This window comes from Embiotoca jacksoni, unplaced genomic scaffold (genome assembly GCF_022577435.1).
Source record: "Embiotoca jacksoni isolate LCO1_2020_lvr unplaced genomic scaffold, fEmbJac1.0.p SCAF_1, whole genome shotgun sequence".
In the NCBI taxonomy this organism is placed as follows: Eukaryota; Metazoa; Chordata; class Actinopteri; family Embiotocidae; genus Embiotoca; species Embiotoca jacksoni.
Window position 1 is genome coordinate 7,997,139 of NW_027185229.1, and position 27,968 is coordinate 8,025,106.

The 27,968-nt window shown below is 41.9% G+C and overlaps 1 protein-coding gene across 4 annotated transcripts in view; it reads right to left on the reverse strand.

The window, feature by feature from the left end:
- magi1b (membrane associated guanylate kinase, WW and PDZ domain containing 1b) overlaps window positions 1–27,968 on the reverse strand; it is a 144,379-nt gene that overhangs the window by 25,052 nt on the left and 91,359 nt on the right. For 2 of the 4 annotated variants that reach the window (XM_069146964.1, XM_069146876.1), the window contains exons 4-12: window positions 24,322–24,564; window positions 21,189–21,414; window positions 19,901–19,983; window positions 19,052–19,087; window positions 15,856–15,913; window positions 14,809–14,942; window positions 13,495–13,614; window positions 10,885–11,070; window positions 9,469–10,122 (exon numbers count right to left, since the gene is read on the reverse strand). In XM_069146964.1, coding sequence (XP_069003065.1) covers window positions 9,469–10,122; window positions 10,885–11,070; window positions 13,495–13,614; window positions 14,809–14,942; window positions 15,856–15,913; window positions 19,052–19,087; window positions 19,901–19,983; window positions 21,189–21,414; window positions 24,322–24,564 — 1,740 coding nt within the window. Of the gene's footprint in view, window positions 1–8,361; window positions 8,404–9,468; window positions 10,123–10,884; window positions 11,071–13,494; window positions 13,615–14,808; window positions 14,943–15,855; window positions 15,914–19,051; window positions 19,088–19,900; window positions 19,984–21,188; window positions 21,415–24,321; window positions 24,565–27,968 lie in introns of all 4 variants that reach the window. The other 2 variants (XM_069146781.1, XM_069147052.1) reach the window with 2 other exon arrangements.

Here is a 27,968-nt window from a genome sequence, read left to right on the forward strand (position 1 = left end):
GCGTCACGCTCCGCTGTCGAAGGCTCCAGCATCTATAGGCAGTTGGTGCGTCCTCTCGGTCTCTCCCTTTCCCGCTGCCTTTTTCCTTTTTTTCCCTCGTTCTCGTTCTCTCTCTCTCTTTCGCTCTCTCTCTCACCTCACTGCACACTGTCCTCCCTCCCTTTTCCTTCAGCATCATCACCCGCCCTCCCTCCCTCCCAGTCTCCCTCCCACCCTGACATGCTGGTAAACATCCATGCAGCTGCATGCACACACACACGCACGCACGCACGCACGCAAGCAGGCATCAGATGGCTTCATGCAGCACTGTGACACAAATCAAAGTGTGCTTAAGGTATGACAGACATGGTTCTGCGTGATTTAGCAGTGACCAGAAAATATCATTGCAGAAATATCATTATCATTATCTCTCACAGACAGACACACACACACACACACACACACACACACACACACACACACACACACACACACACACACAGAAAAGACTGACGGATTAATAAAATGCTAACACAGCCAGGATCCAACCAGGGAAATTTGCTCCTCAAGCACATCACTGCCCTCTCCCCCCTCCTCCCTCAGCTCCCCATGAAATAAACAGTTGTATGAAGTTATGGAAATGAGAGCGGGAGAAAGAATGCATGAAACAAAGAGAAAATGCAAGATTTATGGATTAATCTACCTCTGATATTGAAAATTCAGCAATAAGGGGAGTGCATGAACCACACATACAAACACACACACACACACACACACACACACACACACACACACACACACACACACACACACACACACACACACACACACACAACTCTGACACACTATGTGTGTAACACATGTAAAACAAGCACGAGACGAGGCGACGTTTCATCGAAGAAAATGGGCCACTATTGTGTGTCAATCCGTTCGGGAAGCTGAGAGGATAACATCTCTTATACACGCGCGCTCTTGTCTTTATGTCCCAGACATCTGGGTTCATTCACAACTGACAGCTCCAACTGTGCTGTTCAGGTTTTTTTTTTCTCTCCTTCCCAACCCCCCTCTTCATCTATTTCCCCTATTACCACCTTTTTTTTTTTCTAATCGATAGGGATCATTCATTCATTCATCAGGAGTGCATAGCAATCCCTTAAATAAGACACGTACACAAAATCACACTGTCAATCTCCACGTATTCTCTCTGGGCTAAGGATTCTGTCAGTCAAGGTGTCTGGACAGCGTTTGACTATCCTTCATCTATCTGGTGCAACTGGTGTCCGTCAGTGTTTCTCAGCACACTCTCTCACAGCTCTGTGATCAAACACACTGATGCAGAAAATGTTCAATCCCATGCAGGCAAGAAATAAACAGATTTAAACATGGGTAAATAAAGGGCTTTTTCATGAACAGGGAATTTTCTATTTCACTTTAAAATCTGCATATTTTTTCATAATCAGCTTTTGAAGTTTCAGGGTAAATTCAAAATCTGCTTTTGACTATTAGTCAGATAAAAAAAATACATATAGGGTCACATTGGCCTCTGGCAATTTGTGATGTTCACTATTTGGTAACATTTATAGACTAAACAATTACTGACAGATAAAATCGATGAAGAAAATAATCGTCAGTTGCCGCCCCAACACAAATAAAAAGGGGAAAACACAACTGTGCAAAGGTCAATATTACATTTGTAGGCAGAAGCTGTTTCTCTGATGCTTTTGTGTGTGTGTGTGTGTGTGTGTGTGTGTGTGTGTGTGTGTGTGTGTGTGTGTGTGTGTGTGCCACCAGAGTGCGTTTGAAGCGCTCACATCAGAAGGTGTTGTGGATGTTGGGCCAACCTCCAGTCCTAATTACATACAAGAGGGAGGAAAGAGCAGTTTTGGACAGGTGGGCGATCTGGCCTGGCCTGCACACTGACAGCCTGAGTGAGAGAGCTCTGCTAAATCCTCAGCGCCTCCAGCTCTCAAATAAATGGGCTCATTCTATTCTTTTACTAAGTCTTAAAAATGTGTGGCAGAAAATGCTTTTCTAACAGTGAATAATTGACTTACGGGCCACTAAATTTTTTATAATACGTTGTTTTTATGATAAATTCTATATCCACAGGTTATTTTGAATTCCAAGGAAGCCGAAATAATGAAGTATGCTGTATATGTGAGGATTGCAGTAAAACTTTTTATTGAGCTTGACAGAATATCAGTCATGTTTCACTGCCTGAGGAAATGTCAGCAATGAGGACTTGTTTTTCTGTGTGACTACACTCTGGGTGTATGAAGACAAGGCACGTTGGACTCTCCTGCACAAACTAGTAACAAGGTGTGGAGGAGGAACTTCTACTAGAAGAAAGCCTTGACACTCTGAGTGCAAACAGGGAAAATAATTCAGCTGCTGAAGGACCTTGGTTTGGATTAATTGTGTTCTGCTGAAGTGGGTACAGTCTGAGGAGTAGCAATATACCTTCTGCTGAATATATTGTACAGTTCCCTTCAACAGATAGGAACTGTTGCTCCGATCTGGCAGCACAGCAGCCACTAAACGGAAGACATTATTAAGCAGATTATGTTGTCTGTCCACAGTGTGTGTGTATGTGTACATGCTGGTAGATCTCAGCGAGGAGTGATAGCCTCCAACAGGCCGGTCCATCTGTCACCGTGGCGACAGTGCCTGGTGACCGAGGGGGAACTGACAGACGGTCTCCAAGCAACGGTTGTTGTGGTGAGCTGCTCTCAGCTGAACGGTGAAAAGGAGTGAAATCCTCATATCAACTGTGGACATCGGAAGCCTGAACTTGGTAGCTCTACAGAATACAGCTTTATTTAGCTTCCTCTATGTGTAAGCAGTGAAATCAAATGGGGAGGAACATACCAATATGACTAAATGGATAGCAAATATTACCAGGGAGAAGATGCAGTTTAAAAAAACAATACAGTGGAATCTAACAGGTTTTCTTGAACATCAGGGAACTGTGTATTTTTTAATCAAAAAAAATAAATAAATCAAAACCAGGTAGTGTTTAGCTTCCATGGTTTAAAAAAAAAAAAAGCAGGGGTGAAATTCCACAAGTGCACACATCCACCCAGAGGAAACCTCAGTGCAGGTTATCTGCAGAGTATTGTCATGGAAACAAAAGATGGTGCATTAGTGGAGATTTACGACTCACCCAATGGCTGTAGAGGTGTGAAGACTTGGGAGATTGGTAGGGGCTGAGGGGAGAGAGAGGCTCACCTTGGCCTTGTGCAACAAGCAGTGATTCACCGGCTTTATCCTCCAGCAAGCCGAAAACGAGCCCAGGTGAATGGTGGGCACCTGGCGGGCAGGACCGCTCCCCCCCCATCATTGCTTTTCCCGACTGCACTGCTCTTCGTTATGGTGCCATAGGAACGTTCAGTCAGCAGAATTTTTAATGCGAAGTGGGCAAAAATACGACGCTCCCTGCCCATACAGTGAATTGATTTCCTGCTTTGGTCTGTGCAGGGACCCATCATCAGCGTTTATCTCTTTCTAATGGGTGTGTACGAGACTGTCCACAGGAAAACGAGCCTTATTAATGTTCATTCCGGTAACTGTGAGTTTGTTTCTGTGGGTTATGTAAGTTCACATAATTGTGTTTGGGCCCATCAGTGTGTGTCCTAAAAGAACACTGATCCGTGGAGTGCTTTTTGACAGGAGGCATTTACAAGCTGTCAGCGCATTTGCCCACCATTATACCAACAGGAGCTATCTACTGTGGCAAGGATCCACTCGGTGTTTTTACCCCCTTTAAGCTGCACATCCAGAACAAAATGAAAGAAAACACACATTTCAACCCCGTCTGCATTGAAGGGTACAATAAATCTCCTTTAGACTAGACTTAAAAGCATTGAGGGGAAATACAAGCAAACATAAATAGGAGGAAGTATGCCCTCTTGTTTTAACACAATGGATTATTTGTAAATGAGTGTTATTAGAGTTTTCCAACGAGCCATTCGGATAATCTGAGGTCTTGGCGTTGTCTGCAGGTATTTTGCTCCTCATTCATCCAAAGGCAATAAGGCAAGTAACTGTGCAGTCAAGAGGTTAATCAAATACATTGACATTTGCGCAATAGTTTAACACCTCTGGGTCCGTTTTCAGCCTGCCATTTGTCCGTCCGCTAGACTGCTATGTAAGAGGAGAGAAAAAGGCCCATTTCTTATTGTGTGCGAAGAGGAGTATGAGGCCCGATTGCCCAGCAGGGACCAATGTGTCACTGTTGATTGATGAGTCATGAAGTGTGTGTGTGTGTGTGTGTGTGTGTGTGTGTGTGTGTGTGTGTGTGTGTGTTGGCGTTTCTGTGCCGCTCGTTCATCATCTCTCTGATCCTCTGACATCTCTCCATCCACCCCTCATCCACTGCAGCTATGCATCCTTCCATTTCATGCATATTCCTGCATGCAGCTGCTGCACCCGAGCACAAATTACCTTACATTCATTGCAGCACCTGACTGGCTTTACAAAAAGGTTAAAAAAAAAAAAAAAAGAATATAGTGAAACGCCATGCTGAGACAAATAGACCTCATTTTTCTTTAGCTGACTAATGACATGAGCTGCTGGGCTGTTCAGAGGCTGTGCTTCAGAAATGTTACACCCAAAAACATTTTCTCTGACAAAAGGCCATACAGAAGGTGTATGCTCCCCTGTGGACCCTGTAACGTTTACACCTTTTTAAAGGGAAAAGGGTGGAAAGGAAGTCAGCATCTCCGCCATGGCAAGACATGAGAGGCCGAAATGAATTATTTCAGTGCATCAGTGGGGGCAGCAGAAGACAGGCAGGGGGAAATGAGCCCATTAGAGCAGTGTAATTAGACAAATGAAAGCACAATGTATCACGAAACACCGACCTGATTGAAGTAATAAATCATCCCTGCGTTTTCATAGGAAGTACATCTCAGAGTGTAGAATGTCTAAAACTGCCGTGTCTTGTGTGTTTAACCTATGAAACTCTGCCAAAGTCTCACAGCCTGACACTCTGGCCTTTAGATGACTGCTTCTGTATCGATTAACTGAGCAAGAAGGGGTCAAAAAAACATCACTCGCAACTAATGTAGCTCAGACAAAGAAAATGAGAGCAAAAAATACCTCAAATGAGATCATTGCCATGTTTTCATACATCACAGTTTCTACCATCTAAAATTCAGCACACAGTCACTGGTGTGGAATGAAAACACATTCACATTTTCACACACGCCAATTTAAACATGTTTGCACACTGTCATAAAAGAAAAAAAAAAACCTGTGGGAGTGGTGCGAGGGGGCATACTGTTGCACATAGCCGCCTTAACGTGTGTTGTTCTTCACTCTCTGGTCCTCCAGGATTGGCTCCTGTCTTCATGTTGGTGAGCAGGTGTAAATCTACATACAAGGGGGGGCGGGGGGGGGGGGATCTCCAACAATTAAGACCAAACCAGGGTCCTTCTGCATCTAATCTATAATTGGATCCATGACTGTTCATGTTTGAGGTTGACTCTAAGTGTGTGTAAGTATGTGCGTGTGTTTGTGTGTGTGTGTGTGTGTGTGTGTGTGTGTGTGTGTGTGTGTGTGTGTGTGTGTGTGTGTGTGTGTGTGTGTGTGTGTGTGTGTGTGTGTGTGTGTGTGTGTGTCTGCTTGCGCACGTGTACAAGCAGAGGAGCTTCTTGATGGATGGATGGAGAGTGAGAGTAAAAGAGAAGAGAAGAGAGGAAACTATGTATGTGTATTATAAGCAAAGCTGACATCAGGACCCCAATTAGAGGCCAGTGTGCTTTGCTGCTACTGGTGGAATGATCCAGAGTGAGACAGCAGTGAAGAGCGTACGAGCGGGAGAGTAATTAAGGGACTGTGAACAGAACCTCAGTTGATGTTCTCTTTGAATGTGGCTGTGTGTGTGTGTGCGTGCGTGCGCGCGCGTGCATGCGTGTGTGTGTGTGTGTGTGTGTGTGTGTGTGTGTGTGCGTGTAAATGTTGGCAATACACATGATATGACTAATAAAACAAATGACAAGTAACAAAATGTATAACTTGCGCAGATTCAGCAATTGACATGAGGAATCCGACGGATGAAATGTGTGGGAATTCAGTGGGAGGATGAAATACACACAGGAACGCACAGTATGTGTCAATAAGCTTTGCTGGAGAAAATGTGGCACTGGTAGCTGTTCCTTTAACTAATTTATTCAAAACAAACTCTACTTATGGTTAATGGATATATGGGTTATCTGCGAGTTATTATTTACCGAACTCTGTTTTGGTGATCACAATTAGTGCTGAAATAATCAATTAGCTGAGGAGTTAATCATCAGAAAATTACCGTTTGCATTTGACTAATTATTCATTTGTTCCAGTTTCTCTCGTGAGAATTTTCTGCTTCATGTCTGTTTAAATTAGATCCCAGCTGAGCTTTTCATTGGCCGATATTGGCCTGTCACACATATATCAGTATTGGCATATATGTTGGCTGATATGTAGCAATAAAACAAAAATAATTATGCACCAGAGTGAGGAAATTGTTTTATATTTGTAGTATTTCTTTTTTAATGTTTATATAGTTATTTAGAATTCTTAAATGCCCAGTGAAGTTGACTGTTTCAGTGCACTGATGTCAGTGTGGATATTAAAATGTAAAATATCTTGCATCTATTACATATCTTTGTCACAACCATCAAAAGTGTTTGAGGGATCATTGCAAAAAAAAAAAATGGGCGTTTATGTATGCTGCATAGGTCTAAAGTATGTCTGCCGATATATTGATAATAAAATATTTTACTCCCAAATATATGTACATCGGCCCCGACAATCCAGCATCTGTCACGCTCTAGTTTAAATCAATCATGGAAAATATTTAGATTTCAGACTGCTGGTCGGGTAGAACTAGACATCTGAAGAAGCCACATTTAGCTCCAGGAAACTTAAATGGCCATTTTTCTATTCTGTCTTTTTTTTTTTTTTTTTTAATTTTTTTTTTTAAAGACCAAACGACAAATCGATTGATCAAAACATAAATTTGATAATAGAGATAATGAACAGAAATGTGTATCTCACAGTTCTCACGCATGCACAATCCAAGTCCTACTGATGGATAGGGCGAGCCTAGCTCCACCAGACTATCGCTCACAGCTTTAGTCTTCGCTCTGATTATAGACTTGAAACCGTGTTTGCATTAACATTTGCTCAGCCACTCTGAGGGTTGGGCTGTTGGGTTATCTAAATGTAGTTGCAGTGGTGGTAGAGTTTTGGACGCTTTTGGCACATTGGGTGGTGAGTGCTGATTGGTTAGTGCTCCAAAAGTTTTAAAATTAACCAGAGATCTGAGCCTAATCATATTCTAATGAATATCATAATCTCTATTCTAATCAGAATGCAACGACGGGAAACAATTGGCTCAGTGAATTTGGGTCTGGTAACACCAGGCCAGGATAGGGCAGCATATAAATACAGTCAGAATAGGATTGATAACTCAACAACAACTAAAAAACAGGTCAGGTCAAATGAGCAAAGAAGGAGACACACTGCACTCAGCAATTTGTACTTTGGCCTACTAATTACAGCTTTTGATTTGTTGTGATGTCTCCAACATCACAACAAATCAAGCTCTTAAATGTGCAAATGTGGAAAGTTCAGTCTGCAGACTGTTGTTCTATTTTTAATCTGCAGAGAACCAGACGAGCAAAAATGTTTGTTCCCTACAGCTTCATGGCTCAGATCCCTTCGTATTGTAAAAACTCTAAGTGAGTTAAAAGCAACCATAAGGTGCATTTAGTATTGCTGGTGCTATTAAACACTCCAGTCGCATTATCATCATTCATACCATACATGCATTTCCCTCAGTGATATTCCTTCCATCAGAATTATATCCATCTGTCTATGGCTATCAAAGCCAATCACTGCATTTACAGAAGCCCAGCGAAACTACCTTCTGTTTTATAGACAGCCCATTAAGTTCCTCTCCATGATGAGGCTGTATCACTTCATGGACTTGTGCACACTGGCGCTGTGATGAAATGCTACCTATTAACAGAAGCTGGAGAGGGGTTTTGCTCTGTGTGTTTTTGGAAGGTGGCCGTGTGTCAAAAAGCCAGACGAAGAGAGAGTGTGACCGATCGGAGAAAGAGATGGAGAGACAAGCAGAGATGGAGAAGCACATGAAGAGATAAGTACAATGCTGCAATCCGCCATTCATCTCACCAATTTCCTTTGACAGTTCTGAGCACTCAAACTTGCGGAGGAGATAAACTACCCGTATGCGCGCACACACACACACACACACACACACACACACACACACACACACACACACACACACACAAACAAAACCTTTTAGTTACTTGAATTAATAAGCCCCAAAGCAAGCCGGGGACAGTCTGACAGAGAAAATGGTCCAATTACTTGTATCACACGGGGTGTTTAGAGCTCTGGAGGTCTGCGAGTCTGAGGGGGATTGGAGGGTAAAAAAACAAATTCAAGAATTTTAGTTTTATCCTCCATTCACAGTCTCTTTGTTTCCATTTAGTGCTTATGTGTGACAGTGATTTTCAATCAGAAGCCATGACAAAAGCTGAGTGCCAAATGCTGAATAGAAGCATTCAAACGCCGCTGCACTGTTTTCACAGTACTGTGGAACATTGACCAACTAACACTTACAACTTATGTTACAGGAAGAATATCAGAGACCTCAGCTAACACCGAGCCAGAGAGCCACGTGGGTGGACAAGAGACAGGCCAGCGCCATTGGGGGCATCTTTAAAGCGACTAGCTTTAACATGGGAGGACATTAAAAGCCCAGAAATAAACCAGACATGTTGTCAACCAACAAACACAGCAGAAAGAAAACAGAGCACGGTGCAACAGAAGCTGTGCAGACAGACATGCAGAGACAGACAAAAAGAGAAAAAGAGAGACTATTCAGACTCTTTGACCTGAAACGCCAACTAAACCCGAGTTTCTCTCCCGGTGTTTCTTTTCTCAGTTCCTTCGTCTGACCTTTTAACTTCCTTTCTCTTTTACTGCTTCCTTTTCCATTTCAGGACAGCTATGACTGACTGCCAATACCACTCAGTGTAAACACCTCACTCACACTTTCAGCCCAGTCCTAAAATGTTATTTCGACTTCCTCTGCGGCTCCTTTTCTCCCTCCTCTACCATAATTATCCTTCTATCTTGCCTTCTTTGCAATCTTTTTTTTTTTTTTACTTGCACCCTCCATTTGCATGAATAAATAAATATGTGTGTCGATAAAAGAGCTCTGTGAGCGGGAACAGCCTGTAAGGCAGACGCCTATTATTTTTTGTCAGCAGCATGAAGCATATTCATGGGAATGGTTTGTTTTGTTTTGCAATACTTCAACATATGGGCACATAAATCAGAAACAGCCTCATAGCTTGACACCTGTTCCCTCCACCTCCCTCATCTCCATCTGCTCTCATGAGCTACAATACGAATGACAGATTTACTGACACAACAGGCGAATATTAGGAGAGATTAGCCGTTGCTCACCTCTCTGCACCAGCATCGTGACCTCGCTGCCTTTGGGACACTTGCTGAGCAGGTCGACCACCTGGTTGTGAGACATGCTCTGCACATTTCTCTTGTTCACCTCCACGATGATGTCGCCCTCCCTGAGACCACGGCAGCGTGGGTAATCCACGATCTGCTTCACCCTCTGCCCTCCGCCTCCGGGACTGTCGGCAATGGTGAAGCCGAAGCCCTTGTCTCCCTTCTCCATGTGTACAGTGATGAGCTCTGGTTGTGTTGCGATGGATGAGGCCAGGGTGACCACATCGCTGGGGTAGCCATGCTGGGAAGAGGTATCAGAAGCCACCTCTGTAGAAGGGCTGTGGGGTCGGGGGAGGCCGTTGAGGGGTGCCCCGCCATTGGTCGGGCCGTTGTTCTGACTGCCGTGGCTGGGCGGCGAATCGTAGCTGTTAGAGGCCTCCTGGCCGTTGACGATGATGGGCTCTTTGTTGTCGAGAATAGCCACTGAGGTAACCAGGCTGGTGTTGGGGTCATCGGGGTCAAAAGGCAGTGGGTAGCCGCGGCACAGCTCCAAGTTGACCATGGAACCAATTGGGATGGACTGGAAGATCTTCACAACTTGGGCGTGGGTGTAGCCGAGCACACAGGTGTCGTTAACGCTCACGATTACATCCCCTTTGAGGTGGAGAAAAAGGAGAAGTACAGTCCTCTGCTAAAGCTCATATTTAAGAAGCTATAATGAGCAGACACATTATACTACGTTATGTAAACATGAGACTAGAGAAGCCCAAATTCTATCCCATGAAGGGCCAACAATGTATCTGGATGGAGGGCTGCAGGCCAAAAATAAATGTTTGTTATTAAAATTACATTTAATTAAAATGTAATATATTTACCAGAAAATTGACATTCTAAATCCAAATAAAATTTCAGAGTAATGAAATTAAAACACTATTCTTAAATCTGTGTAATGGTAATTGTATCTTTTTGCAAAAATTATTGTCAAAAACAGTCATCTTGCTAGTTTTTTTTCAAAATTTTCTCTTGCCAGTGTGGCACTGCCTCAATCTTGACTGACAGCCCAAAGACACACTGACAGCACATTTGCCTTAGCAGGAGAGATGAATAAAATCATTTTTCGTAGATAAAATGTAGACCAGAATCTTGCCTTACAGTGTCATAAAACTCATATAATGTACATTTTATTTGCACATAATTTTCATGGTCATTAAAGCTGGGATTTTACAGCACTTAAGGATAAAAAGAATAAGCACAAGCTTGTCAAATGCTGTGGTGAGCCGAAACAAAGAAGGTGCAGGCCAAACTTGGTCTGTGTGCCGAAAATTGAGCTGCTCTGCATGAGACAAGCAGCTGTCAAAAAATTGAACTGAACCAGTATTTCTTCTTTATAATGTTTGATAAACACAGTACACCAACCTGTCTCCATCTTGCCATCGAGTGCGGCAGGTCCATCGAGGACCAGGCTCTTTATCTGCAGGAACTCGTCTGGTTCGTCCCCTCCTACGACTGTAAAACCAAACCCCCGACGACTCTTCTTTAGTTTGGTATTGATGAAAGTCCCCTTCAGTTCAGATCGGTTCCGAGTAAAGAAAGGCTTCCCTCCTGAACACAGAGATATAGATAATTCAGCTTCGGTCACATTGACGTCACAGCACAAACTCAATCAAGCCGCACTGGATTTGGTGGGCAAACTCAAAAATTGACTGTATCTGAACTTCTGCTTCTGTCCTCACTGGTATCAGGATAGGTGGTTCTGCACAAACACAGTAACACTTAACATGAACTTATCATCACACTGTCTGTGAGGATCTGATCAGTGCAACCAAGTAGAGTAAGGACAATGGCCATTACCAAGATGGCGCAACATAAATCAGAACAGGCTGATTATAATAAATGAATCACCAAGGTTAAAAGTGAATCAGCCCAACCCAGGCACCCTTCCAGGGTCATCTCTTCAGCCATTGAGATGTCATATTTAACAACTACATTTACACTCACCATGATTGAAAATAGTACTGTTTGGGGGAAATAACTTGTATAAGATGCTTATAAACAATCAAATATGGATACGTTACTGACTAAGGGAATATTGATTACTTAAAAGTGCATGAAATAAAAAGCTCCAATTGAAGCCACCATGAAGAGGTACGTGCACATAAGGCACAGATCCTTAACACGGACCCCAAACAATTCAGACCATATAAAAGTACTTTTTAATCTAAAAAGGTGCAAATTCAAAGCCAATATTTCAGCTGATTGATTGGCTCATATGCAGGGTTCTTTTCACTTTTACTAGTGGTTTTGTATTTGAAGTCGTCATTTTTTAGTTTTGACATCAAACACCAATGACATCCTGATATATGGAGGTCACATGGATAACATGTTTGCACGACAGACTTGGTAAACAGTTACTGGAACCTCGTCTTCCAACAGGACATCTGTATCATTCAACTCTTATTGTGAGGGTTAAATTAGCACAGAAATCTACACAAAACACATTTCGCAACGGCCTAAAGAAAGAAGCACCGCTCAAACACTGTAATCGCCAACCAATCCCCCTTCAGTTCTCTCGTCTCGCTCGCTCTACCTTGTTATCTGGCATTAAGGATAAAACGAAGAAATGTTTTAGATGGAGCCTCTTAATAAAAAAAAAAAAAAATGCAATGAGGTATTTACCGTCTATACTGCAAGGAATATAGAGCAACAGTTGAAAACGGGCAAAGTCTGAGCTGTAATTGTCCATTATAGAAAAAAATGTACATGACATGCTACAGAAAATGACTTGCTGGACTTCATATACTTCACAAATGAATGAGGAGATGTTGCCAGACGTGAAAGAAAGAAGGGAGAAGATGATGAAGAGAGTGCACATTACGGAGAGGGAGCTGTAGAGAAATGTGTGCTTAGTGACCTGCAGTACCACATTAGGTTAAGGCAGTGCTACTGCTCATGCATTCAATGAAAAATGCATTACCCTTGGAGTCAGTTTGTGTCCTTGTGTTTTGGGTATTTGTGGTGTGTGTGAGTGTATTTTTTGCCTTTGAAAAGCATTTTTTTTTTTTTCAGAAAAAGCGAGATGTAACAAAACTGTAAGCTGATACGGCAGCTTTATCCACAAGGGATCCAGAGATGTAAGAACAGACCAGGAAGCAGGAGAAACATGAAAGCAGGCGGTTGGATAAAGAGATTTCAAATGACATGTTTCTCGGGAGGAATATCAAGGACAGTCAGTCAGTAAGAGTCAGAGATGAGGAGGGCGGGGGAGTGAGACGGGTAGATGGACAGAACCAACAAGTGAACCAAAGCAGAGAGCGACCGCAGAAAAGACAAATACCAGTGAGAAGGCAAATGTGAGCTGCAAAATAAAGAGATCGATGAGGTAAAAGGAAAAAGACGGTTGGCAAAGCAGCGAGGGAGAGTAAGAGGGAGAGATCGGGTGAGGCAGTTAATTCTCTGCTAGGGCTGTGCTAATTAGACAAGCTGCTAGTGGGAGGCTGGTATAAAAGGAGCTGGCAACAGAGGGAAACCCACGGTATCGGCTAGACACTGGGTTTGTAGGTGTGTGTGTATATCACTAGATAATGGGTGAAATCAGGCCTTTCTTTGAGCCAGAAAATTAAACAACATAGCAGAGGTTTCATGAGAATCAACATATGGCCACAGTAAAACACAGGGGAGCACATGTATGAAATAAAACCTGGCAGATTATGTTTTCACTAAATATTGAGGGTGCTATCATAGACTCAGTGTACTCTCCTGTTCCTATCAGATGAGCTAATTTTTACTGAACTGAATAAAATTATATGATATATGAGCAGCTTTATCGAGTCAACTCGTAACTGGTCCTTCATCATTTAAACTCAAACATGCCCTGAGGCACTGGCACAGGAAAACAAACCACATTGTAAGAGCTGTATTTTGTTGCACTCGTAATAAGTCGCTGAGTAACTGCCTGGAAACGGAAAATTAATGATTGACGCTGTTTTCATGATGGTTCACACGTTCATTTTACTGAGGAGAACTTACGTTTTTGTCCCATCGCGTTGGGCACTGTGGGACCTGCCACAGGGTCCCTGTAGGTTTCCTGGTGGTTGGTAGCATAGCTGGCCAACGGGGCCCCTGCCAATGCGGAGTCCTCGATCCATTCTGCAACAGCAAGAGGCACATATTCTCTAGATGGAGTCTAAACAGGTGCATGGCTGTCCTACTTGTAGAGGAAAGTGGGACTACAGGCTCTTATACAGTGAGGTCTACTGTGTTACTGTGTTGTGTGTTTGGAACAAAGCCACTCTGGTTCCTTTAAAGCTGACGGAAGAAATGCTGAGTCGTAGTGGGCGATATGGCCCCAAACAGTGTTTGAACACTGAAAAATACTTTATTGATAATTTCATGAACATACAATTGCAACAAAATGAGTGTAATAGTTTAATAAAAGTTATTTTACTATGGTTTGTTGTTTATCAGATTTTTGGCAACCAAACCACTTCTACACTACAGAAGTTACGCAGGTAACATGCATCATTCTGAATGATGTCATTACGACAAGTTGGCATATTGACAAAATTGCCAGACACCTTCTCTGCAGTTTCATCTCACAACTGAACTTTAATAAGAAGCCGAGGTTGAACAGGTCACATGAGCTTTAAAGCTGTTTCACATCTCTCTATTGGATAAAAATAAAGATGTGTGAAAACAGAGCGACCGATTTTTCTTTGTGTTGGCCACCATCTTTGATTAATCGCCTTGTTACAGCATCGTGGCACAGATCAGACTACAACCTTCATTTATATTCCTACCAGTGAGATAAAAATCAATGCAGATGTGAAAAAAATGAGTAAAAACTCTGCATGAAGGGAGTTTGCTTTTTAAAAGATACTCTGCTTTCTGATGGGAGAAAATTCTGCAGGTAATCGAGGTGAATCTAATGTTTTCTGCTGAATGAGCAGAAGGTGGAGCGCGAGAGGAAATCAGAAATGAGACTCTCTTTAGCAGTCAGATCATTTACAGCAGAAGCCAGACTTACCTTTCTTCACCTCGGGGGAGGGGGGGGGGGGCTGTCAAGTTATTACTACATAAAGGAATCCAAAAGTAGCGCAGAAAACAGAAATTAAGTTCAAAAGGGCTGCGCTGTGCAGCCGCAAATAATAGTTATGCCTTTATGGGAGGGCACTTAGCAAATCATAAGGCAGCAGCAGGCAACATCAAGTAGCACTGTAGCAGTAATTGGTATAGACAGACATAGGCACACTCGCACCTACAGACACATATGCAGGCAACTCATTCACACACATGAATAGAAAGAAAGGAAATGACGCCCTTTTCGAGGGCTTGTGAACGAACCTCGGATGTAGCGCTCACCTTCAGGTGGCTGCTGGCTTTGGGGCTGAGGCTGCTGAGGCTGCTGCTGTTCCAGCTGCCTGCGCCTCTTAGCCTCCAGCATCGGGTTTTCATACTGGGTCTTCCTGTTGATATGACTTTGGGACAGTGGAGGGAGAGACGAGTGGATGGAGGTTGAGGAATGAATTGTGGGAGACAGAATGTAAGAGTAGGAAACAGGATGTAGAGCAAAAAAAAAAGTCAGCAGGAAAAGAGGAGTGGGGAGGAAAGAGAGACACGGAGGAGAGGATAAGAAAAGCGAGATAGGGTGGAGAAGGGGGAGGAGGGGAGGTAGGAGGGGGAGCATGGTGATAAGATTTGATTAATACACAGTGACACAAATGCACCCATACTTACACACAAACCTCTCACCTGCATTACACAATCACACCCACAACATATCTTAAAATAAACCCTTTTTGTGACAATGGCTTAATTCATTGAAACCACAACCATCTGTGACATCACACACCGAGCCTGGGAGGTTTTCTACTAACCGAGCACTGAAAAATGAAACCTGAAAGCATCGTATTATACAGCAGCAAAGGAAATGGTGAATAATGTATGTTAGAAAAAAATATTAGAGACAAAAAGGCAAAAAAAAAAACCTGTCACAGCCTTGAGGCCCCATGTGCTGCTTTGAACAACATCAAAAAGGCATGATAAATATTTGTTCTAAAGCCGAGTCTCGGAGGCTTCACACAAGATGAGATGCACACGTATGAACACACACCAACATGCTTGCTGCATATTTTGCCTAGATGGTAATGACACAAACAAAATGACCTACATTTTTCAGAAAATCCATCTGTGATGTCAGAGCAGAACTTTACATACATGAGGGCGACTCCCACTTACAGTGAGGTTAACAGTTTCATTTGTTAGGATGGAAATGTGTGGATGCTTTTCTATTTCTGTGCACGAAATACAAACGCAGGAAAGACATTTCTTCTGTTTTTGGTCGGCCTGTGCATTTGTGTGTCTTTGTTATATATACTGTATGTCACTTACTCAACATAGTAGACCCCATACACTGGATCATCTATTTTCTCCCATCCTGGAGGAAGTTCTATAAAATGAAAAGGGGGGGGGGGGGGGGCAGTGAGACAGAGGATATAAGGAAAACTGTGAAGGCCACGAATGTATTGAGCCACTGGAGGCAAGGCCAGAGGAGACCTTTCGCCTCTCCATTGTGTCTGAATGCCTGTCATTCAGTCTCCAGGGCACGAGTAGCTCAACAAATTCACAGGCTGTCTGGCTGTCCCCACCTCTGTCCCCTCACACCGCTGACATTTCCACACATCAGATAAGAACAGAGAAAAAAATAAAAAAATAAAATAAGACCCTTCAGGCAGAGATGGATGGATGAATTGGAGGGGAGATAAAAGAAAGAGGGAGAGAAGGGGTCAGGGAGAGAGAAGGCTGGGAGGACAGAAAAGCAAGGAAGAAGAGACAAGTGATGTAATAGAGGAGGGGGGGGCACTGAGGGAGGGGAAGAAGGTGAAATAATTCAGGCATTAAAACCTCTGTACAAAAAACAAATAACAAATACTTGAGCTGGAAAGACTTGAGTTTGACATTGTGGGAAGAAGTGAGAAAGGTCAGGTAGTTTTTGAATGACTAAGTTTCCCCTTTCTTACCAATAAAACACATTCCAAGAATTATTACAAATACACGCCTCTGATTAACTCAATGGCTAAATTAATGAAAAGGTCTTTGGCCAAACACAAGAATACTCTGTCTGCTAAAGTTTGTGTCTTTCATTTTTTACATGCAGACCTGTGTCAGCTCCTGCTTCATGCACCTCACCTCCAATGAAATCCTACCCCACTAGCATTGAAAGCAGCTGCCTACTCACAGTGATTTAGGCACATGTGGACAGTTTAACAGAGTGAAATTCAATGCTGATTAGGAAAAGATATGAATATGACTGTGCCCACTTCAGCAGTGTGTAATTGCCGCCATGGCTCAATCTCGCTGTGTTTCTGCAGTTTTATTCTCTCTTGTGATGCTATTACCTCCAATAGAGCCGTCTATTGCCTGATTACAGCAGCGTTGATAACTAGCCAGCCTCCACATAGATAATGTTCGAGGATTCTAATTGGCTGCAAACACAGATTGTCCAATAATCCTCTCTTGTTACGTATGTTTTGCATATTATTACCCTCAGACAGTTCTGCCTTGCCCTGTGTGCGAGTACACGGTAATTACAATCATCCAACTTGGAGAGCTTCCCCATGCTTTTTAATGAGCGGGGCTCTTAGCTGGAGTGGAGTCAGCAGAAGATGCAAAAAAACTAAAATCACACTGGAAACGTTCAAATTTTCCGTCCCTGACACGCACCACTCCCGCCTACGTATCTATGATTTGTAAGTGAAAATGATTCCGAGTAACCAGTCGACAATCTCATGCACATAAGAAACTTGGGCTCCTATTCCTCCATATTGGTTTGCACTGGCTAAAGGCAGCTAATTCAAAAGGCACAAGTAGCAAAGAAAGGAATGTAAGGTTACAGTGTAAGTGTTGCTGCAAGGGTGAACCAAAGCACAAAGCAGGCATGGTGAATTATCATTCAGATGTTTTGAACTGGAACATTAAATGGAAAGTGGTCCCGCCTCACCTCACGCAAAGATTTTAATCACCCACTTGATTTCACACTGCGCTAGTTCCGCTCCGCGAGGAGCACCTGTTTGTGTGTCTGTGGTAATTGTGTGTGAGCAGAGAGGACATTTGGTGTTGTAGATGTCTTAAAAGTATGGAATACATTTAAGTGTGTGAACGATGATCTGTCACTCGCTGAGCAGCGTTTTTCTTTCACTGTGTCCCTTTTCCCTCCAGTCAGAGCATATTGTAAATTCAAAGGGGAGTCAAACGTGATGAATTAGATGTTTAACTGTTTGCATCTCATTCTCTTGATACGGTGCTGTGATTGATTTCTCTTGAGTAAGCATGGGCCACAGAGAGGCACGTTGTGTGTACGTGGGTGTGTGTGCATGTGTGTGTCGGCATTCATGACATGCTATCGTTCTGCTCCTCTTTCGAGAACAACCCATCAACTTCTTTGGATGTGGTGTTCTTTATTTCTCCTGTTTTTATTGCTTCTTGCTAAAAAAAAAAAAACAGCTGCTGGCTGATTGTGGGGGGAAAAAAAGGAGCTAGAGAGCAGCTATAAATAGATAAAGTACACTATTCTCTGTCAGTGATCTCTCTCATATTACATCATCATTTCACTCAGTGTAAATATACAAAAATATTGATTAATGCAGCTTTAGGACTAATGAAAACATACTGATTCTGATACTTAAATAGGTTCCCGGAGCCTGGAGATAATGGAAATCTTTTAAATCCCATTTTATGAAATTGATTACAAATCAAGCTAAAATATGCTGGTTTTCAGAGAGATTTCATTGATATCTGACATGTGGTCAGTCATTCCTAATTTTGTAAAAAGACAAGAAAATAATGTGTATATTCATTTCTTTTGTCCCTGCAGTTCAGTGTCCCTCCAGGTTCTGTCAAAACATGTTCACCACAAAGGCCAAGTACAACCATTAATCAGATATCTCCTCTGATGGAATGACATCATTCATTACCAGTGCATAACGGTGTCTCCAGACACCATTTATTTCTGCATAAGTGGCCTCACTGCTGCGTCTGATAGGCTAGTTAGTGTCCTGATGGGCCTCGGGAAACGAAAAAGGGGGCCGGCTGCTGTGCGGCTCAGACAGGCAGCCATTAGGTAATCATCATTACAACAATCTTCTTTGGATCAGCTTTTCATATATGAGATGACGGCCTGTTGATGCGGGGGTGGGGGTTAGTGAGTGTGTTTAGTGTGGTGTATGCTTGGCAGTTGTGTTAAAGGTCACTTACAGAGTGTGTTTGTTGAAAGGCAAAGCTGCATACTAAGGGTAGGCGAGATAAATGTCAAATGTCTGCTAGCATGATGTCTCATTTGTAGATGATCAGAGTCATCGTCACCTCTCGCCAACTGTTAAATGACTCTCTATGAGACACTAGCGGCGGTGTTGTGATAATGTAGATGTGCACGATTAACTGCAGTGACTCCATTTTCCTCCCATTTTCAAACTCTAAGTTTGGCTGTTTAGTTGCAACAAAGTGCAAAGTGAAGGTGACAGTAGTGGTGGGATGCAGGGTACACAGTTGCACCAGCAGGGTCAGCGTAAAAGATGAGAGGTGTTCCTACCTAGGTCATTATCCAGCTCCTCTGTGTGTACACCTTCTACTCAGTGGGATGGATGGCGCAGCAGCACAGGTTTGTGACACGAAAAGAGAGGAAAAAAAGATATCATCACATATCTGTGGGTTAGCTGAGTGTAATATCAACATCTGGCCACTGGGTGGCAAGAGTTAATCAAAGGCAGAGCATCAACTGCATGTGACAATCCATGTTTACAAAATCACGAGGCATGGTTTCCCCCAAATGACTGCATCTCTGTGTTGGTTGAAGCTGTGATGAAGAAGAGCTGGTGAAGAATTTTACAAAGGCCAAATGATGGAAAAATCATCTTGTAATAAAAACATAATGTTTGTATACTTCAGTAGGGGATTATATAACCGAACAAATTACAAGCCTTCATAAATTACACGTCTTCATAAAAGCACAATGTGAATGTTTTTGTGCAGGAGCATTCATTATTTAAGATGAATGGCAGTAGGAAGTAGTGCTATCCAATGACCGCTCCCCATTTTGTGTGACCCAACACTGACACCTAAGGGCTACTGGGGGAACCTCTGATCAGACGTGCACATTTTCATATTTTTATGATAAATCAACAATGTCAAATCAGTCGGGAAAGAGATTCTTTAGATACAATCTTTAGTGCAACAACAGCACAAAATAGTGTTGAAATGTAAGTACACAATTGATAAGTACAGATATAATGTAATCATCTTGAGCTATTATCATCTTTTTGAAAGACTGGGAATTTTTTTTTACCTTTGCAAAAAAAAACCATCTGTATCATATCAAAAAGGAGTTTTACATATGGTAGATTCTACATGAACATGCATAGTCCCATGACTAAGGACATACCATCATCTTCACATTCTTCCAGGGGCTTCTGAGGTTTGTCCAGGCACCGAGGGTCTATCCATGAGGTGGTCTTTGTATTGTGGCTAAACAAAATAAAAAAAAAGGATAAAAAATACGTGATAATTATAATCTGGCATTTCGCATGTATAGTGACAGATTTGTAAAATGGATTTATAAATTACAGTACAAGTTCTGGATGAAGATTGTGAGCTGAAGTGTAATTAGTAACTAACAAGTGTGTCAATTCAGTCAAACAATACGTTAACTGTATTTTGTCAGGGGGATGTTGAAGACTAAGGGTGTTACTATCTCTTTACAATGCAAATCAAAGTCAAATGGACTAAAAATAAACTGCAGCACTTTCATAAAAGAGTTGTATTTTGTTTAACAGCGATACAAGATTAGTAGAAAAAGGGAGTTGCTTCTCCTTGATTGACTTTAATTACAGACTGTAGCTCATGGTTGGCGAGAGAGCAGTAAATGAGCCTGTTAGAAATAAGTTGACCTGGACTATCCCTTTAAGAACAAACAGAGTCTCACATATGATTGCAGTGCTTATTACAGGCTTATTGCATTCAGGTAGTAGGGAATTGGGAAAGTTCCCATTTCAGAATATCCCACTTTACAGTTTATGATCCCACTTCCTAGTTAGGAGCATTTACATAACAACAACAGGCAGGCAACATGGCTTCTCCCTGGATCTCTCTTGTGCTCTATTTCTGCAGTCAGAATATAGACAAGTGACAAACAACCTCATCATCATCCATATAAACCAAAAAAAGGGTTGAAACCGAATTCAGCAGATCAATATTATGTGAAAACTAAATTACTTTGATTTACTGCCGCTTTTTGTAGTTTAACACATCTCGCAAATTAGGTAGGCTAGGCTAACCAAGTCCACCTATTTCTTCATTTCACGACAAACGCTGCCTGTCGTGTGACAAACCTATTCTCAACTCTCAACAACCTCTCACTTTCCTAGTGGAATATTCTGAGTTCAACAGGCATTCTTGTGTATCCCACCCACTTGGAGGTTGGAACTTTCACACTTCTGAGTTGATCATGAACACATCCTTAATACATTACACTCAGTCTTTAACATCTAATATGCTACAGCTACAAAAATATGATCATTTCAATCTGTTAACAATTTCTGTCAAAGTCTTTATCATGTAGACTTTACTAACCCAAATTTAGTTTAGTTCACTGAAATTATCCCAGCTGGCTGACCAGAGATCATATTAAATAACACTTTAAATACGACTAAATAATACTTTATGATACTTACTCTATAAAGTAGACCTCTCCATTCTCGGTGTAGGCCATCTCCCAGTTGTCAGGCAGAGGTCCTTGCGGGTCCTCTGGGGGAGGATGGCTCAGGTGAGAGTGTGTCTGCTGTGTGCTCTCCGTGGTGGCCGGTGGTGAGGGGGTTGTCCCAGGGTAGGACGGCTTAGCCTGGCGGGGGGCGAAGGGGCGAACTGAGTGATGAATCTCGTCTAATTCACTTGAGTCTCCTGGAGAGATGGAAAACAAACAGCACGGTGTCAAGAATATTTTGGTTAAAGTGAGGCCAGAAACACTTTCAGAAACAAAAAAGTAGTTGTTGAAAACAACACCAATGCAAGAAAAGGACGGGTTGATACAAGGTCAAGCAAAAACGGCTTTCTCTGAAACAATCGTCTCCACTGCTTCAATAGGAGATGAGTCTGTTACAAAAAGCGTGACAGCGTTAGACATAGCATAGATTTTAGCCAGGTTGCTAACATGCCAGACTGTAATGTACCACTTATGAAGAAAAACAGCTAGTAGAATAAGGTATGAAATTAATTTTGAACTGTTTTCATTGTATTTAAAATGTTTCAGATTCTGCATAAATGAAAAAAACTATTTCGCCCATGCAGTTCAAATACTTCCCAGATTAAAGTGAGGTTTTAGAAATCCACATCTTGCCACCAGAAGCCATCAGTCAAAGGACTTTCCAAAGCTTTAGCATCTGTGTTTTCACTACCATCGCTTACACTACTGTAGTGTGTATCCATTCATTAAACTACTTCCTACAGCTATAAAGTAATTTACTTCAGTTAGGACTGCTGAGTGGGCAGTTCACACCTACAACCGAGGCCTCTGAGGTGCTATCATGTAGCTTCCTGCCATCTCATTTTCACACTCACACTTGACTGGCGCCCCTATAATGCAGCTCGCACGATCACAAATGGCAAATAAACAACTTTTGGTCCCACCTTCGTGAAAACACATGGCAGAAACAGCTTTAGGGCTGAGTCAACCTCCTTATAATGCCTACTGACCTACTAACACAAAAGAAGAGATCAAATTTGTATTTTAAATTGATAGCGAACAAATCTGCTTTAAAAACAGCACTGCTGTCAGCAGTCATTTAGAACAATGAAATAATATCTCCCTCTCACTCACATCTGACCTACCAACCATGAATGACATCATTAAAAAGCATTTCAGATGTGGAGGTTGCTCAGACATCCAGCCTCTGTTACTTGCAGCCAGATGGCACTATTTTACATTTTTGTATGCAGAGATGTAGGCAGATGTATATCAAACCTGGACACCACTTACTCACCAATCAAAGAAGCTCTTGTATCCTGCAGCTCTCTCCACGCTACAGTGCTCTCTCTCTCTCTTTCTCTCCACTTCTTTTGTGCTTTCTCCTACTTCTTCATTTTCTGAGCTTATCCGTCTTCACACAATAAAAACCTCTCTTGGTTGTCTCTCTTTCTCTCCGTTCCAGTGCTTTTCAGATGTGCCCCTTTTTCCCAGCCACTCCCTCTTTTCCTTTAATTTCCTGCAACCTTCTCTCCACTTCCATTTCCCACCCACTTTATCCATCAGCACCACTCAAATTCTCCTCCTTTCTCCTCCTAAACAGAGTGGCAGAAAGATGGATCGCATTCCACTGTTATGCTCCAAACTAAATACAGCTCTGCATGTTCTCCGGCTGCTGTGGAAGACGGATCTGCACAGAAGCTGCCTGTGTACTCCCCACCTCTAGGTCTGTTTGTTAAAGGTGTCCACATCAGCCAAAAGGAGCTGCGAGTCCCTCAAAACAAGGAGGAGTCAACATACATCTACAGATATTGATTTTGTGTAACTATAAGGAGGTGGAAAAACCTGTCTGTAAAAGTAGACAATTGTTTATCAATGACAAATGTGCTGCTTCATTTTGGATGTTGCCTGTGCAAAGAAGCCACATTTAATTTAGTCTGGAGTGTGCTGCCAGCCTGGAGGCCAGTTCTGACCTGCAATTTTGTGCCCAAATAAATTAAAATTGTGTCTAAGTCAATTTGAGACAGAATGCTGTTATCACCTGCCTCAAAATGTGGTTCAAATGCATCTTGAGTGACAACTTATTGGATTTCAGCTCCTTACTCACTATCTAAAGCTGTTCAACAGAAATATAAAGCACATCGGTGCTCAACCAAACAGCCAGAGAAGATGAATATGCAGTGTGTTTGGTGGTCCAACATGTGTACAGACATCAAACTGTTGTTTAAGGTAAGGTCAGGTTTAGCATTTACACCGCTTTAACTATTGCATGGCCTCAATTCATTTTATCATCAGTATATGTGGGTAATATTCATACCAATGTCTATATATTTTCTTTTATGTATTTTAGGTTTAGCAAGGAAGTATTAGCAGTTTTATATTTTTGTATAATATTGGATAATTATCCTTAATTCATTAACTTATATGCAACATTTTAACTGATTGTGGTTGAGATAATTTTATAAACTTAATATACTCAATAACTGGCAATGGTGCCTTGTTATCTGCAACAAAACTTATCAGATGAATGTAATGGAGTAAAAAGTACAACACAGAAAGGTAGAATAAAAAGTAGTACAAAATTCAATACGCAAAATACAAATGGAGAGAAGGAAGCTTAAGAAGCTGTAAAATACTCAGTGAATGATGCAAGCAATTTAGCAGTTATCAAATGCTCCTTTGAATAGATTAAATAATTAACAATCACTGTATTGATCAAATCACACTTCAGAGCCAGGCGTTGACATGGTGCTTCTGAACATTTGAAAAGGAAATGAGAGCCATTTCACCAGGAATGCATTTAAAAATGTGTTGTTTTAGGAAATCACTCTCCCAGATTCTGCACCTGCTCACTGTATTTAAGAAATGACATTCTTATTTTTAAGGTTTCAGAGTAGTGTTTGGAGAAAATAAGAAAATCCAAGAAAACTGGTTTCCAACCAAATAAAAAGAGGGCTCCTGCACTTCACAATCTCTAAATTGTGGCTCGTGATGCGAGCATCAACCTAAACCTGTTGGGACACGCATCAGTCCCACTGTCCTCCTACTATCCATCCAACTTCTCCACCCATCCATCATCTATATCTCCTCTCTGTCCTCCTCGACCTCCTGCCCTCCGTACGTACCTGTAAAGCTGCTGTTCATGTCAGGGAGGTCCTCGTCGTCCTCCTGCTGCTGCTCTCCAGGCACTATTCCAGCATTGTGCATGTCATTGTAGGACTTGGTGCGTCGGGGAGTGGATTGCTGCGAGCCCGGCAGGCTACTGCTGAGCCCGTCTGGCAGTGGGGCATCACCGCCGCTACCGCTACTGCTAATCACTTTCCCACTGGGGGGCTGCACCGGCGGCTTGGGCGTCCCATAATAGTTACCTAGGCAATGGAGAGAAAGGCGGGGGAGGAAGGGAGGGAGGGAGATGGGGTGTGGATTAAAAAGACACTGAAAGGAAGTAGTAGGAGAGCATGAGAGGAGGGGTCAAAGGGTTTGTTATGTGTGTTTTTGTGTGTTGGAGGGGGTTTAGTCACAGCCTTTGTATGCAAATAGAGGCCAAGATTGTCTGTGGGAGAATGTTAATCTCTGAAACCAAACTACATTTCTTTACTTAGTTGGCCCAAATAAAGTTTCAAAACCAAGCCCACTTTGTTCTTATTTATAAAAAAAAACTATTTCATATTTTAATCCAGTGATATTTCTCAAACAATATCACACCATTTTTCACTAATAAAAGTCCATTAAGCCGATATTTTGTGAGTCAAGCATTGGTTTATACACTGCCAGAGTATCGATCGTCTTCAGATACCCGAGTCCAGCACCTGTTTTCTTCCAAGTAGTTCAAAGAATTGTGTGAAGACTTTTTTGTTAAAACAATTTGTAGCCAAATTGCTCTCCAGTGCCAGTACCACATTCCCACTTAACTGACAGTTTCAAAGGGGAGAGAAGAAAACAAGAAGAAACCGAGTCATGCTCATCCAAAGAGAAACCAGGCACACATAAAGAGACTGTGCCATCTATAGAGAACAATATAAAGCCACAATTTTAATGAGACAGAGCAGCATCAAAATCCAAAATATAAATAACAAAAACAAAAACAAAAAGTTCTACTCCTGGTGGCAAAAATACAATCAAGTGAAAAAGTGGCAAACTACAACTTTCATGGAAAAGCAGTTATTAAAGTAGTATTTCAAAGATAAACCTGGTGTAATCATTTAAAAGGTGTTCATGGACAAAAAAAATACAATAATCTTATTCTTGAATGTGGTAGGTAGTCCTGTACACAGATTATTCATAGTTTGAACTTTACATTGTCAGCTGGGGATACTAGAGCAGAACATACAGGAAATATTCAGGTGGGATGATGTCTTTTTTTTTTTTTTTAAACACAGACTGCAGGTGGAAGCTGGTTTTAATATTTTGTTTGGTATTGTCAGACATTATTTTGCATTATCATAGCTTCTAAAACCACAACATTTTGTGTTCACGCATAATGCCAGTCTGGCTGAAAGCAGGTATAACAGCACCAAACAGTCTCAGAACGCAGACTGAAAAAGAGTAATAATTGTGTTTGCCATTTGTCTTTTGGATGCTGCTAAACTATGAGAACAGCCCACGTGACCTAATAAAGTAGCAAAGAAAACTGTTTATACAACTTCTGAATTTTGTTTGATTGACTGCTTAAAAATGCTACTTTGCTATCTGCACGCTTGTTATTTGTGGTGAATGGCAGACAACAAAATGGTGCATGGCACATCCTCCCTCTGATCTTTTGTATCACCCTCCTCTCTGTGACACCAGCTTCTCGGCCCACCTTTAAGTTTTACCACGCTCAGACGTCTGCATTCTAATGTTGTAGGTATCGCACAAACTGGGATGTTTAGAGCGAGCCTTTAAACCAAGTGGAAGATTTTTTTTTTTAAGCTCCTGATTTCCTGCATGCTGTTATCAGAGGACGTGCGTAAGCTAGTTATCCGCTGGCCTTGTTTGTCCCTCCAAGCTTGCCGTTACCATTGTTATGGAACACTGAACAAGCTAAAGTGGACACAGCGGACACTTAATTAAACGTTATCTGACTGAATGGAAGTGCTTCATGGTGTTGTTGTTGTTGACAGTACTGTCAGAATGTCAGTAGTGACTTTGTTTGATCAGCAGAACAAACGTTTTGCGTACTATATGTGGCAGATACTGTATGTGTTATGATCTTCATCCCTGAAGTCATTTTTTGTATTATCTTTTACTAGAGTTAATGACTGTCTCATTGAAAGTTAAGAGCACAGTATTTCTTTTTCTGGAAATTTCTCTTTGAATCACACGTGTAATGTCAAATGTTTTAAGTCAATGGGCACTGACTGGATTACTGGAAAACTTGATCTCCCAACGGTCAACAGTCAATCCGCTCTCATCCCAGGGCGTCAAATACTGACTTTTTGTCTCGGCTCCGTTGGCGTCTCACATGTACAAAGATGCCTTACGTTTAGTTATCAAAAAACACGTGCTTAGGGTTAGGGATAGATCATGGTTCGGTTACAAAAATGAACTTTACTTACGTAACGTTACTAGGAATTGGTCATGATTTTTAAATAGTCATTAAAATCAATTAAAAATTTTCTTTAAAAAAAATCGATTGGTATATGTGACTCTCGTCCCTCCTTACTTCCTGTTTTTACCGGTGTCTGGTTGTAATGCCTTACTCTCGTCAGAAGGTGGCGCTAATGCACCTAAAAGCTGACTGCCAGCCACCATAAAACAAGAAGAAAAACACGTTGCTCCCAGACTCCGGAGCGTGCAAACATGCAAAGACAACAACACCTGCCAAAAGTTCTGTTTGAAACTCCTTTAAGAACTAAATGAAGATGAGGTGCAGTGCAAACGCTGCAGGTAAAGCTAGCATATAAATCTACCACAGTTATGCACACATTCACTGATCAATCCATGGCAAGCACAGTGAGTCTGCTGTTGGACGTGCAGGACAAACAACGGCACCCATCACAAAGATGAATCGAAAGATGTGCTTCCCTTCGGCTTCGTCCAATAGAGAGTTTCAGAAGTCGGGTGGCATTTGTTGAGCCTGAGTTTACAGCACAAGTGACTCAAATATTAAATAGTATTTTTGCTTGAAATGCCCATCAGCAAACGTTCTGTACGTTTCGGGCCGTACGTACAGTATGTAAGTTACTTTAAGGGTATCACATAGGTTACGTTACATAGGTAACCTACTTCTGTTGTTAATTTCTCATGAACTCAAACACCGGTCACGCAGGTGAGAATCGCGCGTCTTTTTCCAACCTGCTGTCTACGTTGACTTTGTCACTTTTTCTACTACGTCACATGACCTTCTTCTTTGACCAGGTGCTGCAAAGAGGATCTTATGTGTATCTCTCTGACACGGGCTTTGACAAAACGGTAGTATTTGACACCATGGGAATGAGAACAAACTGTAACGGATGACCCGATATAGAAACATTGTCTAATCAGCTGCGATGCCAGAAACCATCAAAATGTGAAATATATGTGTCTGTGTGTCTGTGTCAATGTGACAAAGCCTACGTAACCAAGCACTGAACACTGTTAACCATTCACCACATCGGTTCTTCATTATCAAAAGTTTGTGGTGCTGTTTGCACAAAGAACAAATCATATTAATATTTTGACCGCAGCCTTAATTTCGGACAAACATTTCTGTGCCGTTCTTCAACTTTTCGCGTCTCCTTCAATTAGTGTTTTCCAAGATGTCAGAGGGAACGAGGAAACATGTTGCTCTAGGCTGGCTGACCTATATTGA